Source organism: Ptychodera flava, chromosome 1, assembly GCF_041260155.1.
Source record: "Ptychodera flava strain L36383 chromosome 1, AS_Pfla_20210202, whole genome shotgun sequence".
Classification (NCBI taxonomy): Eukaryota; Metazoa; Hemichordata; class Enteropneusta; family Ptychoderidae; genus Ptychodera; species Ptychodera flava.
The window spans coordinates 12,405,092-12,422,519 of NC_091928.1; the positions used below are offsets into that span (position 1 = coordinate 12,405,092).

At 39.6% G+C, this 17,428-nt stretch overlaps 1 protein-coding gene across 2 annotated transcripts; it reads left to right on the plus strand.

Moving 5' to 3' along the window:
• Positions 1-276: 276 nt before the first annotated feature.
• LOC139130332 (C-type mannose receptor 2-like) lies at positions 277-16,829 on the plus strand. Of its 2 annotated transcripts, XM_070696085.1 has the most exons (13): positions 289-577; positions 2,104-2,286; positions 4,438-4,737; positions 5,543-5,700; positions 6,145-6,322; positions 6,907-6,990; positions 7,564-7,715; positions 9,873-10,059; positions 11,052-11,126; positions 11,964-11,993; positions 12,945-13,029; positions 13,514-13,608; positions 15,296-16,829. In XM_070696085.1, the coding sequence occupies exons 1-13, from the start codon at positions 523-525 to the stop codon at positions 15,493-15,495; spliced, it is 1,782 nt and encodes a 593-aa protein (XP_070552186.1). In that variant the 5' UTR covers positions 289-522; the 3' UTR covers positions 15,496-16,829. The 2 variants fall into 2 exon arrangements, with proteins under 2 accessions (XP_070552196.1, XP_070552186.1); XM_070696095.1 differs by lacking the exon at positions 2,104-2,286 and having other exon boundaries at positions 277-577; positions 15,296-16,828.
• Positions 16,830-17,428: the final 599 nt, after the last annotated feature.

Here is a 17,428-nt window from a genome sequence, read left to right on the forward strand (position 1 = left end):
GGGCCAACACTAATTTGCATTTTGTATTTCAAACTCTTTCTAAATTAAACAGCACTTTACATCTAGTATTAATGGCATCTTAAAAGTGGGTCCCCACTAGTTTCTTTCATTTGTTCTTTTAACATATTTTCAGGACTTAATTGCCTCTTCATGGATTACATACCGTGTACTCACAGCCGAGATAAAAGTGGTTCGTTGTTTTGAAATTTTTATTCGTGTTGTGGGAACAATGGAACGGCGTTGGAAACAAGAGTAGCTAGAGAGAAAACGCTCCCCGCATTCGCACTATTTGCTGATCCTTTTAACACATGTGCGTCAGCAGCGGGCCCTTTCATTCTGGCGGGTGGTATTTTACGGAAGTCTTATTAGAGCGACGAAAAATTTGCTGACATCGAAAAAAAAAAAAGTCCACTTTCGGATATTTAAATCAGAAGAAATACTTTAAATTTGAAGCGGAGTCATTTGACAACATCACCATTTTCGTAGCTGCCGTCAACAGGCGAACATCATCCACGATAGGCAATGGAGTATCGTTTCGCAATATTCTGCGTGGTTCTGTCGATGATCACCCTCACAGGTAAGTCTACCGTGCTTCTGGATATATGTCTAGCCCTTGCACTTGACGCTACAAAAGTCAGGGATAACATGTTGAGATGACCGTGAGCTATCGAATGTGCTTTCTCGGAAAAAAGAAAACGAAATATCAATATCTCCTTACGCAATGAGGCCAGTTTGAGAAGACATCAACTTCCAGCACATTTAGAAAGTAGTTTTTACTGTTAAAAAAAATCAGAGCAAGGGGCACTTTTTCGCTGAAAACATGGATGTTAATCACTATCTTGAAATATTATTATTTAATTTTATATATTATATATATAATTTTATTCACTATCGTCTTTTTTATTACTATTTTATTCACTATCGTCTGTCATGTTATTCGTTGCTAACAATGCGATGTACATGAAACAATCATCTGAGAAAAATGAAATGCTGCTCTCACAACTAGACAGATTATTTGTGTACGTTCGTCTGCGCTTGCTGACGTATATTCTTTTCAGTGCCAGTCGCTTGATAACGAGGCTCTTCGTTCTTCTCGTTCACTGTAGAGACTAAAATCAGGAGCGCTTTTTTCGGGTGATTAACCCTTTGAGTGCTATAATTGTTGCACCAAAATTTTAGTGCAACATTTTTACGAATTTTTATGAATTTTTCTGTAATTTTTTGATAATTTTGGACTAAATAGACATCACATTTCATTGGCTACAGTTTGTTATCAAAATTTTGACAAAAATCTGAAAAAAAATTGACTGGACTATAGTTTCTCAAGCTGACAAAAATGACTTTGGCGCTCAAAGGGTTAGGCGAAACAATTCAGAACCAGAATTTATTGAAAATCACCACGAAAGTGGCTTGACAGTAGATGTTCATTCCTCAAAATTTAATAAAGTGGCGGCCGATGTCCTATTGTGTGCATGCCGTTACAGTTTATGACAATGTTTAAGTCGAGATCGATTGGATAGTTGTTCCATTTTTAGACATACTGTCTTCAGCTTCCAAAAGTATATGAATGACCAACATCTTTCGATATGGGCAGTCTTCGCGATTAGAATTCAGCATAAAGAGTGTATTTGGCAATTTTACCTTTAAGGTGGAACGCACCTCGGGGACAGACATTCGGACTCTCAAACTTTTACAATTCTCTTCTGATATCCCACATGTGGGGGTTCATTTTAAAGCTCTTGGTGAAAGAAAACTTTTCACCGGCTTAGTTTTTCGAAATTCGAAAATTTATATTTTTCTCCATAGAGTGAACACAGGGATGGCGGCCATCTTGATTTCTAATATCGGTAAATCTTGGGTAATTTGTTTCTCTAGTATCAAAATTAGCACGGTGACCCGCTATTTTTATTGTTGATTTTGAAAGAGAATGATTGAAAGATTCTTTGAGGAAAGTTAGAGCAAAAGTTTAAGTCTTTCACTTTCGAGGCGCATACTACCTTTATAGCAGAAAAAATAGTCTAAAACTCACACAAATGGGAAAGTCCACACAAATCTGATGTCACGATATGTTAAAACCGGGATCTGACTTTTGTGTTTTTATAGATGCGGCGGATGCGGATGTGGATGGATGGGGTGAGTGGAATGATTGGACTGAGTGCTCTGCCGAGTGTGGTGGTGGTACCGCCAAGCGTGTACGTTCTTGTATCAGTCCGCCAGCAGACGTTGGATACTGCGTCGGCGATGGTGTAGAATTGACCCAGTGTAACAGTCAACCATGTTATTTCGGTATGGCAATTCACATATACGTGCCCTTCTCGTCCAGTTTTAGTCTTTTTCTTTGAAAGACAACCATTTCCCTTAATTTGTCTTCTAAATGTCTTCCCGTTGCGGGAACTGGTTATTTAATTAAAAAAACTGGCCTGGCGCAGTTTGATTAATGTATACATCATATAATTTTGAGAAATTGAATTGAATATTTTCCTTTAGGGTAGTACGCGCCTCGAAAATGATTAACTTAAACTCAAACTTTCCTCAACAAACTTTCAACAATCCTCTTTCAAAATTAAGAACAGTAACAATCATGGGTCACCATGCAAATTTTGGTTCTAGAATAAAAATTACCAAATATTTACCGACATTTTAAAATGGCCGCCATCATGCCAGCGTCATCTCAATGGGGAAAATAAAGTCTAAATTTTCACAGAACTAAGCCGGTGAAAAGTTCATTTACAAATTGAACCCCCACAAGTGGTAGGCCAAAAACGGTGTAAAAGTTTGAGAGTCCGAATATCTGTCCCCGAGGCGCATACTACCTTAATATGAAAATGAAAATTTGACATTGGGCCTTTAATAGAAAGGTAATATAATTCAAAGCTAATTTTCGTTGACAGTGTATATTTTACCGTGGAATATGTGTTGAACCAAAAGAGTCATACGAAAGTAATGTTAAGTTATGATTTTGAACACGTCTTAAAGAGGCACTCCCACTTGGTAACATTTTTAAAACACGTTTTTTTAATTCCAACGGTCGATATTTGACGTGGCGACTCCGCGCGGATCGCGAGATATCGATAAAAACATGCCCTCAAAAAAGTTAAAGTTTGAATTCCGGTGGCCCACCTGAATTCAGCTTCCGAACAAAGAACGTTCGGCACTGGGGCCATTGTCAACTAAGCTATGGAGTACGAGTCTACGCTGACGCTGCTGTACGCCTCAGCAGTACCACTCGCGTCGGTGAGCGGTCATGTCCCATGGGAGAAAGCCGAGTCCTACTGACTCGGCAAAAAAACGAAAAACAAAGTTTGCTGATTCCACCAGAATTCGCATAGGTGACTAGCACAGATAGGTGCGGTTGATACGTAGTATGCATAGTGGCCGCCGCATGGTATGCGCGCATACCACACGCGGCGGCCACTATGTATCGAACCACGCGTAACTGTGTGGCAGACGACAAAATGTAGTCATCAGAGGCAACTAATATTTTACACGTAAAAACTGATATCTATGTGGTATTGTTTAAAAATTTAATACAACTGATTGAGAATAATGAAAACGACAAAAACTAAGGAGAAGTTTTAAAAAAGAATTACCAGAGGTAAAGGCATTGATAATGATGTATATAAAGTCATCTCAGTAGGAGGTAAATTAATTGCGTCATTCGAACGTTTTTGGACTCCTTAGAATATCGTCAATCAGCACAACAACTCACTTTCGGGGGATTTCGGGTCATAACCACAAACGATCGTAAAACTTCGGGATTTGAAAAATACGCTCGGGAAATGACATGTTTTTATCGATATCTCGCGATCCGCGCGGAGTCGCCACGTCAAATATCGACCGTTGGCATTAAAAAAATGTGTTTTAAAAATGTTGCCAAGTGGGAGTGCCTCTTTAATATTTAAAACGTGAGGCCGGACATATTCAAATCCGAATCAGTGAAAGTAACGGAATGTGGATCTCAGGCAGGCAACTACGACTGACGATAGAAGGATTTCTCAGGTTACTGAATTTGAAACTTACCAACTTTGTTTACCAATGTATCTGCATTAAAAGTATTATAAGTGTGTTGAACATAAAAAATATGACCTAATGTTGTCGTAGTAGCTATGTATGTATGCATGCATCTATGCACACGAACGAACATACCTACTTACCTACCTACCTACCTACATACCTACATACACATACATACATACATACATACATACATACATACATACATACATACATACATACATACATACATACATACATACATACATACATACATACATACATACATACATACATACATACATACATACATACAGACAGACAGACAGACATACAGACATACATACATACAGACATACATACTATGAGTGAGCAATTGTTTTTAACATATGGAACTTGTTGTAGTCATCGGCGCTTTTTCCTCTTGATTGTTTCATTCCTCAGAGCAAAGTAAAGGGGACGAGGTTTACCAAGGTTGTTTCATCGACAAATACAGTCGAGATCTCCCTTATGAACAGACCGACTTGGTTTCCAGCGAAATGACCCGTGAGGATTGCATCTACAGTTGCCTGACAGGTGACTTCCTCTATGCGGCTTTGCAGAACGGTAAGATGTGCTTTTGTGGCAATACGTTCGGACGGTACGGAATGGTGGACGGGGCGGAGTGCGACGCGCTTTGCATGGGAAACAGTGGACCGCTGTGTGGAGGATCTCTGAGGAATTCCATATTTGCCACAGGCAAAAGTGAGTAACGCAATATGAAAATTATATTATGGACATTTGTTGCTAATTCTATAAATCCTTTTAGCTGCCATTACAGAGTCTAGGAGTATATGTGATAGACAAGTTTTCCAAATAGTTTTGTAACGGACGACCTGTCTGTCTGTCTGTCTGTCTGTCTGTCTGTCTATCAGTCGCACTGTCTTATGACTTATTGTTTGTCTGTCTGTCTGTCATGTTTGTTCACTTGTCTCTGTCTCTCTGTCTGTATGTCGGACGATCTGTTTACCTGTCTGTATGTATGTCCGGATGGGTTGCCGTTGGTAGGTGGCAGGTAGGTAGGGTATGTATGTATGTATGTATGTATGTATGTATGTATGTATGTATGTATGTATGTATGTATGTATGTATGTATGTATGTATGTATGTATGTATGTATGTATGTATGTATGTATGTATGTATGTATGTATGTATGTATGTAGGTAGGTAGGTAGGTAGGTAGGTAGGTAGGTAGGTAGGTAGGTAGGTAGGTAGGCAGGAAGGTAGGTAGGTGGGTGGATGGGTGAGTGGATGCATGGGTGGGTATCGTTTACGTGCATGTTGTGCTGTGTATACATGTTCAGACCTATGCACATATATTCGATAAGTGTATCTGTATAATGGTAAACACTTTATGAATTGACAGTGGGTATGTGAATGGCCGCGTACACGCCGGTGTGTGGTTAGTGTGTTTGTGTAATTGCTGCCTTTATACATTTTTAATTGCTGCATCTATATACTTCCAATTGCCATAATCATGACGTCATCATTTCGTTACTCATCTCCAAGGTCCTCCCAAAGCCCACACTTGTGGAAACGGTGAAGGCGTGCAGGTCGGCAACATGTGTTATATATTCAGAACAAGTCCCGTGGATTGGGTCGAAGCTCAACAACAATGTGTTATTGCAGGCGGGAATCTCGTAACGGACATCGACAGGGAATTGCAGGTATGTTCTCTGTGAAGATCTTTCGGTCTGTTCGTCCTGTCTTGTCTAACGCACTGTTGCATACGCCCGGGGCGTCTGCTAATCTGTCCCTTATGCCGCATACACATGTATTAATATGGCGCTCTCGTCTATATGTTTCTCCTTGAATGTCTGTCTGTATGTCCTCCTTCTTCTATCTTTCTGCTTAGATTAGCGAAAGCCTAATTCTCGCATGTTCTTTCATCAGATTGATGTTTTTACGTCGATGCATGAATCGATGTTACGACATTTGTGGTAGTTTGTATGAATGGATGGATTTGGTGGAAGAGGGAGTGATGAGGGGTGCATAAAATGCATGAATGCACGAAAAATAAGTAAATCAATCAATCAATCAATCAATCAATCAATCAATCAATCAATCAATCAATCAATCAATCAATATCGCCTTTGTGTCCTTTACCGAAGAATCTGCTTGAATACAACACCCGTTTCTTCGGGCATGCTGACTACTGGATAGGACTGCACGACATGGGAAAAGAAGGGACGTACACGTTCACCGATGAGGCTGAAACGCCACTCGGGAGCTGGAATAATTTTCAGAAGGGCCAGCCAGACGATACGACCGGCAAGTCCGACTGTGTTGGTGAGTCTAAAGTTGTCTGTACGACGCCTCTGCCGTTTTTGTGGTATCTTCTGTCTCAGAGTTCTTCTGCCATTTTCTCATGTGGATATATAAACCAATTGAGTGCCGAAGTCGATTTTTGTTGCCTTTTATAGAATATAACGCCAACAATTTCTTTCAGATTAAGTCAGTTTTTTCAGATTTTTCCCAAAATTTCGGTGTAAAACTGTAGTACATGAAAATTTATGTCCATTTGCTCCAAAATCACGGGAAAAATTACAGAAAAATTCATAAAACTTGTTGAAATGATGCCGTGATATTTTGGCGGGAAAAATTACAGTGTTCAAAGGGTTTTAATCTCATTTAAGGTTAAACCGATCATGATGAATGGTTTACATAAGGAGAGAATGAAAAACCCAAATTTTAAAAGCAAAAAGCCATACAGAGGACGATACTCTCGTCACGTATATACATTGTGCGATGGTTTGAAACATTTCGTTATTTTCGATGCGCAAAATGCACTGAAGCAAATTCGAAGTGTGTTCCTAAGTGCGGTTTTAACAAATGGCGGTGGAATTCCCCTTTTTCATTCTGATCGATTTTAGAATTAAAGTTATCTTATGGATATAAGTGGAATGACGTGTCGTGCACGAATTCAAAAGGATACATCTGCCAAGTCAAGGTTGACGGTGGGTATACCATTCATATTGCATTTCTAGCAAGTCAAAATTTCGGTGCCAGCTGACAACACTGCACATGAAGATGCTGAGTGCAATCAGTTTTCGTTTCTGATAATCTTTCCCGTCTGACGCTGCACATCAGCAGAAGCTAAAGGGCCAAGCCGCAGTTTGTTCTATGAGTGGCTCTGAGTAACCAAATGTCTAAATAACCAATCCGATATATCTGTTGGTCTAATCGGTCGTGCATCCCTACTTAGAGTCTTACCGAGCTACAATCTAGCGAATTCATTTTACAAGTCAAAAATTCGATTCCAAAAAGAATCGCCGGTTCGCCAGAAACCTTCCTAACTAACCAATGAAATAACAGAATCTCAATAACTCCCTCACTGGTATGCTAATACATACAAGAAAATACGAGGCGCATGCGCAAGTAAAGATTTTGCCAAATGCCTCCCTGTTCTGGGTTTAGCAACTGAGGCTCTGCTTGACTGCTCATTGCAGCGTGGCATACACCGCACCCGAGCACAAATTGTGCATTTTTTACCCCTTCACGACACCTCTTTGTCCCAACTTGGCCACCAGGTGACATACCGTGTGGTAGGAATTTCGACGGAGTCAGCATCGATGCCCATTGCTTCACGCTGGTAGAGAAACCCGCCAGGTGGAGCGAGGCCATGTTTGACTGTTCATTGCGTGGTGGCACACTAGCAAGCATAAGAGACTCTGTCACTCAGGTATGATCTGATGATGATTATGAATCGATCAAAGATAGCTTCTATATAATGTGAATTTCTACCATTATACGTGTCCACATAAAACTGCAGTGAATCTGTGGTTATTCCACAGAAATGCAGTGTGTGTAGTCAAATACACATAGGGAGCCTTCAGTAATTACGGGGGGGGTGGGGGGGCCGGGGGAATTGGGGGGAGGGTCACTTTTTAGAAAACAGTTCAAGGGGGAGGGTCCCTTTTTAAAACCTATCTTGGGGGAGGGTCGCTTTTGACAGAAGCTGATATTATGGCCAAAACTTTGATTGTCCGTGTGATATTTCCTGAATAGGAAATCACCAACAAATACGCACACACTTATAGACCGCCATGCATAGTGAATTGACAGTTTGGTAAGATTCCAAAATCAAATTTCTTACACAACCATAGACTTGTAACCACTCTAGTCTAATCAAGAACAATAATCTTAATAATCAAGCATACATATTATGTAAATGCACACATTTATCTAATTTTGTACTGAAAAAAAATTATTCATAGTTTCATCATAGACCCCAATGCATAGTGAATCGACATTTTGGTGAAATTCCAAAATCAAATTTCTTGCACAACCATGAACTTGTAACCACTCTAGTCTTATCAAGAACAATAATGTGAATAATCAAGCATACATAAATGCACAGATTTATCTAATTTTGTACTGAAAAAACATTATTCATAGTTTCATCATAGTCCCCAATGCATAGTGAATCGACATTTGGTAAGATTCCAAAATCAAATTTCTTGCACAACCATGGACTTGTAACCACTCTAGTCTAATCAAGAACAATAATGTGAATAATCAAGCATATATAAATGCACAGATTTATCTAATTTTGTACTGAAAAAAAATTATTCATAGTTTCATCATAGACCCCAATGCATAGTGTATTGAATGACATTTGGTGAAATTCCAAAATCAAATTTCTTACACAACCATAGACTTGTAACCACTCTAGTCTAATCAAGAAAATTAATATCAATAATCAAGAGTACACAAATGCAAAGATTTACCTATTTTTGTACTGGAAAAAAACTATTCATAATTTCATCATAAACACCATGGATAGTGAACCAACTTTTTAGATGAAATTCAGAAATCAATTTCTTGTACACAAATGTTCATTTTACTTCCCTATTCAAGCAAAGTACATTTAAATACATTATCAAACATATATAAAATACAGATATAGCATGTTTTGTGGGGGTAAATTGTCAATAATTTGCCTGATAGACTCCATGTATTATGATTTGATATATTTGGATGAAGCACTAAATCAGCTACATCTTGCCTTCTTATAGTTGCACAAAATATGGTGACCCTCCCTAAACTGTATGAAATACCATATCTCTTCAAAAATTCTCGCGTGATAAATTGCGACTGTCCCTCCAAAAACACCAGCCCTCCCCTCTGTAATTTGTCCCTAACATAACAATTGAACCAATTGTTATGTAAATTAGCTGATACTGTTTTAGTTATTCCCGGGGAGAATACCGCAGTGGGTGGGGGGGGGGTCAAGTTTTAGAATGTCGGACAAGGGGGAGGGTCACATTTTAGACAGGAGGATAGGGGGGAGGGTCACATTTTACGGTACAGGTGTTCGCGAAATTCCCCCGGCCCACCCCCCCTGTAATTACTGAAGGCTCCCTAACGTTAACAGAAAACGAGCTATTGGGCTAGAAAGATAGCGAAATAAAAGAACATAGCTTCACGTCTGTCTTGTCATCGGTTTGTAAAGATAAGAAGTTCTGCATGAGCACGTCACCGTAATTTTCCTTTTCCAAAACATATTCCGCACATATAGGTTATTTCTCAGCAGCCAAGAAGTCATCTAAGTATTTATATTCAATATTATCAGCAAATTCACCTGTTTTTAAAAATAATCTTTGCTAATTTGCGTTTAAGCACATTACATGATGTCGTCATCGATGTTGTAAAAATCCTGCTTCATACAGAGAGAGAGAGAGAGAGAGAGAGAGAGAGAGAGAGAGAGAGAGAGAGAGAGAGAGAGAGAGAGAGATGATAATGACGACCATAATGATAATGATGATGATGATGATGATGACCATGATAATGATAATGACGAAGATGATGAAATCATCGCTGCAATTTCACTCCCAAGACGTTCCTGACAAGGACAGCTTTGAAAACCGGATCAAAGACAGGCTGGTACTTTGGTCTGAACGACATCGCCGTTGAGGGCCAGTACGAATATCCGGACGGCAGTCAGCTGACTCAATCGTCCTTCACAAAATATGCAGACGGGGAACCCAATGACGACAAAGAAACGTCGGACAATGATTGCACCAGTACGTTTGATATCATATTGTACTTTTTACTCAGAGAGAGAGAGAGAGAGAGAGAGAGAGAGAGAGAGAGAGAGAGAGAGAGGCAGATCAGACAGGCAGACAGACAGACAGACAGACAGACAGACAGACAGAGACTTTAGGACCAAAGCAAAATAGACTTAGAAACCGGAACGGGGACAATGTAGAGAAACGGAGAAAATAATGAAAAAAACTACAAGATTCACTGTCAGGAAAGTACTTGCTCTCATTTGGGCATCATGGGCCAGTGGCTAGAGCAGTGGACTCACGATCACAGGATGGTGAGTTCGAGCCCCGGCATGGCCATGGTGTTGTGTCCTTGAGCAAGGCACTTTATTCCTCATTGCTTCTCCCCACCCAGGAGTGATGGGTACCTGGTAGGACAGTGGTTGTAATGTGTGTGTTTAGCTCTGCTGCGCTTATTGGCTGCACATGTGAGCTGTAGTTTGCTCCCTAGGGAGTTGAGTGGTATCATATTAGGTCCAATGACCAGGGGTAATAATAATTGTAAAGCGCCTTGAGCACATGTACTTGTGGATATGTGCGCTATATAAGAACCCAATATTATTATATTATTATTATTATTTGAATTGAAGTTGATCGATATTGACTTACAGCGGACATTATCGCATGCAAAGGGAATTATAGCACTTTAGGAAACAAAAAATTGAGGCAGATCAATGCATACGTTTAGCATCGATGGATCGATCGACAGACAACGGCATTAAAGTAATGTAGCGAATAGATAGATTTGACCTGATAGGTATGTAGACATATACTTTGATGTACACGCAAACAGAGACATATGGAGGAATCCGGTTTGGTCGAGTTGGTACATAGGGTTGCGCCTCATCACGTTTCATAGATGGGAAGTCTTTTATATATTAAACAAATAGAATCATACGAAAGGTGAATTAGTATTGGATTACAAGGAAGAACCGAAGGATAACTTTCATTCCTTGTTGCTATTTCAGTCTTGTCATACGACAGCAACTGCTTCTGGAATGACGTCAGCTGCAATAAGGAGTACAACTACATCTGCGAACTTGGTGAGTTACAGCGCATGCGTAAAGCTAGTGTATGAATCTGGAAAGAATAATCTCATGGGTAATTTAATTTAGCCGCTCTTGCGCCCTCCTGGGTTTCGCGTATAATGTTATAAATATTACCGTGACGGAAGTGTTCTACAAACGTGCATGTAACGTGTATTGCAGTTCACGGATATTGTTTCCCAAGGGCTTTAACTGCCGTTTCAATATTTTTTGTATTAATCTATTGGGAGAGACCTTGAGGCTAATGCTTGTGCTGGTACACGAAGATGAGCCTATTTTCGAACAGATAGAAAATATTAACGCGGATACGAGCCAGGTCAAGGTACCGGGAAATGTAAAGATCTGTGGTGAAGGAATTAGGAGTGGTTTGTTACATGCAGTGACGTCATATTGTATGGTGAACTGTTACGTTAGAAATTTTTACACATTGCAATACTTCATTTTAATGCCGTTTCTCGGTTCTTGAAGATTCAAATTTTGAAATTACACGTCCGTATAATTACATGTATTTCTCCTATTATTATTTAATGGCCGTAAAATTCGGCGATAACATGGAACAACCAATAAAACAAACAAACAGGACCCATCTGCGCAAGAAACGGCCGTACATCAGAGAGCAGTCTTCTATTCGGCTTACAAAGGCAAAATTGTGCGCATGTAGCGCTCGCTTGTTGCCGCTACAAGTAGTCGCCTAACGCACCGCGATATCACACAAGCCTTCTGCAACTGAGCTTGTTATGAAAACGAGTTTCTTTTTCAGCGTAATTTGTGAAAACGGAACGCAGAAAGTGAACCACTTAGGTTGATTATTTTTTTTCTCTTTTAATGGTACAGGTAACGCGCCAGGTAGCGCTTGTCCTCACGGTAGGTTAATTTAGTTTCCTTTCCGTGTCAATTTAGTCTCGTTTTCAATGTTTGTCGGTTTCATTCAGTTTCGGTCAGCATGAATGATGAATATCATCGGTGATACAATTGATTTCAAGCGGAGATGCGTTTCCATTTTCATAAATAGGCACAGCAGTTTATTTGCCGGGGATCTTGATGTCCGTTTAATGATAAAATAATTGAATGTATTGTCATGTCGAGTATTATTACCACTTTTTCACTCTCTTCGGTTGTGGCTTTAGCCTTCATCTGTGTTATTGTGTATTCAAATATAGCGCAGCCAGTGAAAATGTTAATATTAATTTACATCTATCTACGACTTTTCTGTTACTGTTCTTTTCCCTATGTGTTCAACTAATACAGTATGCTGGTTTCATCTTTTGCCGTCTGCCCATCTGTAATTCAGGTACAGCCAACGAAGCTGTTGATGTAAACGTCTTTTCCAGCGGGCGGGCAAATTTGAAAATAATCAGTCGGTGGGGAGAGGAATTGAATTTTTACTGTTGGAAGGGCAGAAATTTCAGTTTTTATAGTGGGTGAGGATAAAATTCCTGGCAGTGGGTTCCGGAACATAGGTAGGGGGAGGGTAATGATTTAATTGAAAGAACTTTAGGGTAGATTAAGCGGTATCTAATGTGGGGGAGGGCAGTGGGGAGCTTGATCTGCTGTTGGGTTGGGACAGTACGTAGATACTGGAGGGCAGTGGGCATAATATTTCAGTTGAAGAGGGCATATTTTTCGCACATGCATGGTGGTGGGAGGGCAGCTACGAACAGCTTCACGTGCCCCTCCAAAATTATAAGTCAAGGTCAAGAATATGTAAAAATCAGTGTACCAGGTTAAGGAACATGTTTTGCGTTGCTTTAAAAAATAACCAGCTGCCTGCACCTGTGTAACTATCCCCGTCTCATACTTCCATTACATCGGCAGGGTGGTCTGAATTTGAGGGGCACTGCTATATCTTGTACGAAAAGGGATCAACCTACAGTGATTCCATGGGCATCTGTAACCAAACGTATGTATTTATTTATTTTTGAAAGTGATGGCAACTGACGCGCAGCGTCTCGGAAGCTTGCCCTGCATCGGTCAGATAAATGTCATAAAGCCAATAATCTAAAAACTTTTTAAGCTGCTGCATACACTATTTTATCTCTGAACAGCCAATTAACTATTACCTTCTAAGCTGCAGCATACTAAGTTGGCCCGATGATGATGATGATGATGATGCTGATGATGATGCTGATAATGAGAGTGGGGAAGCGATGATGATGAGAATAATGGTGATGAGAGTGATGATGAGAGTGATGATGATGATGATGATGCTGCTGCTGATGCTGATGATGATGATGATGATGTTAGCGCTGACAGTTATAATATTAAAGGTTTACACTGATTTTGTGCGATGTATAAATGCAGCTATAACTAAGATTGATACATGATCATTGTTGCTTTGACTTTGTTGTTTTAGAGAGCAGTAACCCTGTCCGTTTTAATTACAGAGGAGGAGAATTCTTTCTCAAGATTGAGAGCCAGGCCGAGGCTGACTTTATCGTCAGCGAGTTCGTAAGTTCAAAGTCATTCCACATTTGGCTAGGTAGGTATCAAGTCTCGGAAGTGACGCCTGTCAATCAAACAGAATGTTCAATTTCTCAAATGAAATGCATGTAAATATCAGGGACTACGGATGCGACACTTTCAATATTGTATAAATAAAAAAAAACGATTTAAAAACAACAACAAACTTCGTGAGGACTAAGCCAAGGCACACGAAGCAGCGTGGTGTTTTCATAATGCCATCAACTTAATCCACTTGCCAAAATTGTTCAATTCTTAGTGATGATTCGTAGCCACTTTGCTAATTCCGCATTTGAGAACAAGGTGAAATAGTTAATGGACATTTAGATAAATGGTCCATGTACTGTAAAATGTAGGCCAATCTTTGCTATAATAATTTCCTAAATTGACAGCAGCGATACTTTTTTATTTCTTACCGTGGGCCAATGTTCGGCAAAAAACTAGCCCACTTCCTGACGACTAGACATATACATGTAATAAATCTCAATGTCAATATCGGTATAGTATTCGTGTAGGAATGTCGACGCCAGGGCTCTTAGTTTTCGATACACATTGAGTTTCCTGAAGTTCCTATGTAATCCATCTGTGTTATCTGAGAGCGGTGCATAATTTATTTCAATATATTTTTAAAAAACCTGTAACATTTCAATATTTAACTCTGATCAACCGACTCAGCTTGCCGTTGGCCTTTTCATAACAAAACAATTAACAAACAAACAAATAGAAAATTACTGTCCGTGACACAAAGTCCGAAAGAATAACTTAGAGTAAATGACGTGAAGACTTTGTTCTTAGATGTCCGAAATTAAAGTAGCATTGATAATGAAATTTGAAATTAAACAATTGAAGCTAAACAAATGAATATATATTTATGCATACTGTGAGGCTCATTATCCTTTTGTTTCAACTTGAAATGGGCTTCTATGCAATACAAAATTGTTCATTTGTCACGTTTTAAATGAAACCCAGGCTGGCGGTGCCGGTGGCACTGAACCCTATTAAAAAACCTGATCGACATGCTAATAACATAAATGGAACTAATACGGGATAATTGGATATTGGTGTAATGCTGGGTTTAATCAGCAAATTTAAGCTCATCTACTTTTCTCTTCATTTTGCAATTCGCCTGTTTTTATTAGTAATTTGTAATATTGCCACATTACTTTCAGCTATAGGACACTTAACACTTTTGATAAATTTTAACAATTAAAGATCCTATTCTCCCAAATTAGTTCAAATCGTTTTTAATATGTCTTGAAGGTTTTCTCTTCTGAAAGAACAAGATTACAAACTCTAATAGGCACGTTTAAGATATGGCTCCTGACACTGGAGAGTCATAACAGAATGTCATCAACTGTGCATGCACAGCACGTCCTTTGCAAAATGTCGATGCAATCAGTGTTGTGAAATGTCTGATTTAAGAGATCGGGTGTGAACTACAATGTCTTTAAAATTGGCGCATGGTGACCTTATCGCTGGTAATGGTGAGAAAGATAACGTGTCCTAGCGTTAAGTTTGAATGAAGTCGGTCAGGTAGCGTCTGAGAAAGGTAGTGAACGGACACTGAGGCGGACGATCGTATTGGACCCGATGTAAGGGAGCATTCTCTGTTTAGGAATTAGTCCGTTTGGTTGTACTGATCCTACTGTGTTATATTTAACGTATGATAACAAACAATTACAGAAAAGTCTTCTTGCATCCCTAAGGGTTAACTGACGTCGAGGACGAGGGAACATTCACGTGGTACGACGGTTCGGGCATCGACTTTGCCGACTGGGACTCCAACAACCCGGACGACGTCGACGGCACACAGGACTGTGCATACATCGCCAAGGCTACAAACAAGTGGAGGGACGTTGAATGCGGAGTGACTTACATAAGAACAGTCTGTGAAATGGCACCGTAGACTGACCTTGACCTGACAAGAGGCCTGCTTGATCTATTGGATCGAGACGCATCTCTGCATGACAAACTTAATATACGCAACGTAAATGTGAACTCGCTTTCTGCTCCTGGTTCGAACTATTAGCATACGCCTATAGCATTGAGTAGATGGAGGTACTGTGATAACAAATACACAGCCTGGCCCAACAACTAGCAAAAGTTCGATTAAATAACGAACAAACACACAGTGTGAATGCCTTTATTTCATGCCTGGCATGTTGCCAACAACGAGATGACAAGAAATACGACATGAATATTTTTACTCCGCTCTTCCTGAATTAGGCCTAACTTTAACAGTAAATGCTCATCGAGTAAATTTCTAAGTGAAAAACGTACACGCCAAAGTATCCCTGAAAAAAACCCAAAAAAACGTGCAAATCACATACCGTACATAACAAGGATTTTTATGATACGAGAATGCCAATTTTGGGGTGAGTAGTATTTCACCTGACGTCTGCAGATCTGGCAGACACGAATTTCAGTGTCATGATTCGCCCAATGCTACAACCCATCATATCAGTTCAATATTTTATGGTCCTTATATTTGCCTTGTTTTGTGTAAAGTGTACGGCGATTTCCGGACGGCTAAAAAGCATTCTCCCATATATTGTGAGCGAGCTCTCCTCCAGATACATGCATAAATATGAGTACAAAGCGTGCTTTGTTCACATTGAAAGTGACACAATGAAACACAGCATTTTCTCTTTTATTTGTTTTATTTTTAATCCCACACGATCCGCCTTGCTTGAGTGGTGAGACTTTCCCTTATCAACTGGATACTGGATGGGAATATGTCGTTCCATCACAAGTACAACAAATGCAAAGATTCGGTCGTATTGGCGTAGAGCGCACAATTTGGAACGCGCATATCGTCGTTTTTACCGACCAAGTAGGCTCGTCCCAGAATATAATAAATACGCAAATGACTGATTGAAACGTAAAACTAGCAGTGCCAGATTCGTGATATAGCAGGGTGAGAATGCGCTTGATCTCTTTTTCCAAAAATGTCCCTTTTTTCACGTTTCAGGCTCGAATTTAAATATATTTATATGATAGCGATAAACCACCGTAGCAACGGTATACCATTCGGTTTTGATATTCCACTCCATATACACAATCCAACGCTATCACTCGTGTCTGTAAGTCTTGAAATGATCAAATGCTCCATGTATATCCGTCACTACGTGTGGTTTGAATCGCTTCATCATAAATATAGAAAGCTACAACTTGTTGCGCTTGATATCACCTCAGCATATAATTACGTATAATTTGGCAAAATAAAAATATGTGATGACAAAAGAGTCTCGTGCTGTGAATATTTTGGTAAGATAGTAAACTGCACTAACCTATAACAATATGAAACTCATCTTTAAAACTTGACACCAATAAAGTCATTGGTGGAAGAGTGTAGTTGATGAAATAAATTAACCGTTCTGCGGCTTATGATTATCGCATTATTATAGATTCTTCCACATTCTAATATAATAGTATATCTTTACTCTGGGACTCATGACATTTGCATTTGTAGACTGCTCATGCAATTAAAACTGACACTTTTCATCAACTTATTGAAAAGGCATTTAAGCCCTGATATCAATTTACTCTTACAAACAGAAGTACAGTTACATTTATAAAATGATGGTGTAAACTTGAACTAGAGACGCACACAGCACCTCGTTGGCAACGTGCTTTGACCCTCTCCCTCTGTCGGGGACAATTTGAGATTGGTGCAGACCTGCTCAGCGACCTTTGCAGCCGACGAGTTCAAGTTCGCTGACATGTCTCGTATATCAGTGGGGCCTTACTCAGTAAAACCGTTGAGGGCACATCAGTGTAAAACTGAGAATCAGTGGAGTCTGCTTTCATGAGGGTTGTAATAGTTGTGGTGTAGATAC

Excerpts from the sequence above, each read along its gene's own strand:
- LOC139130332 (XM_070696085.1), top strand. The coding sequence starts at position 523 with ATGGAGTATCGTTTCGCAATATTCTGCGTGGTTCTGTCGATGATCACC. Across the intron at positions 5,701-6,144 it reads ACATCGACAGGGAATTGCAG|AATCTGCTTGAATACAACAC; the intron begins GTATGTTCTCTG and ends CCTTTACCGAAG. Across the intron at positions 6,323-6,906 it reads CGGCAAGTCCGACTGTGTTG|AATTAAAGTTATCTTATGGA; the intron begins GTGAGTCTAAAG and ends GATCGATTTTAG.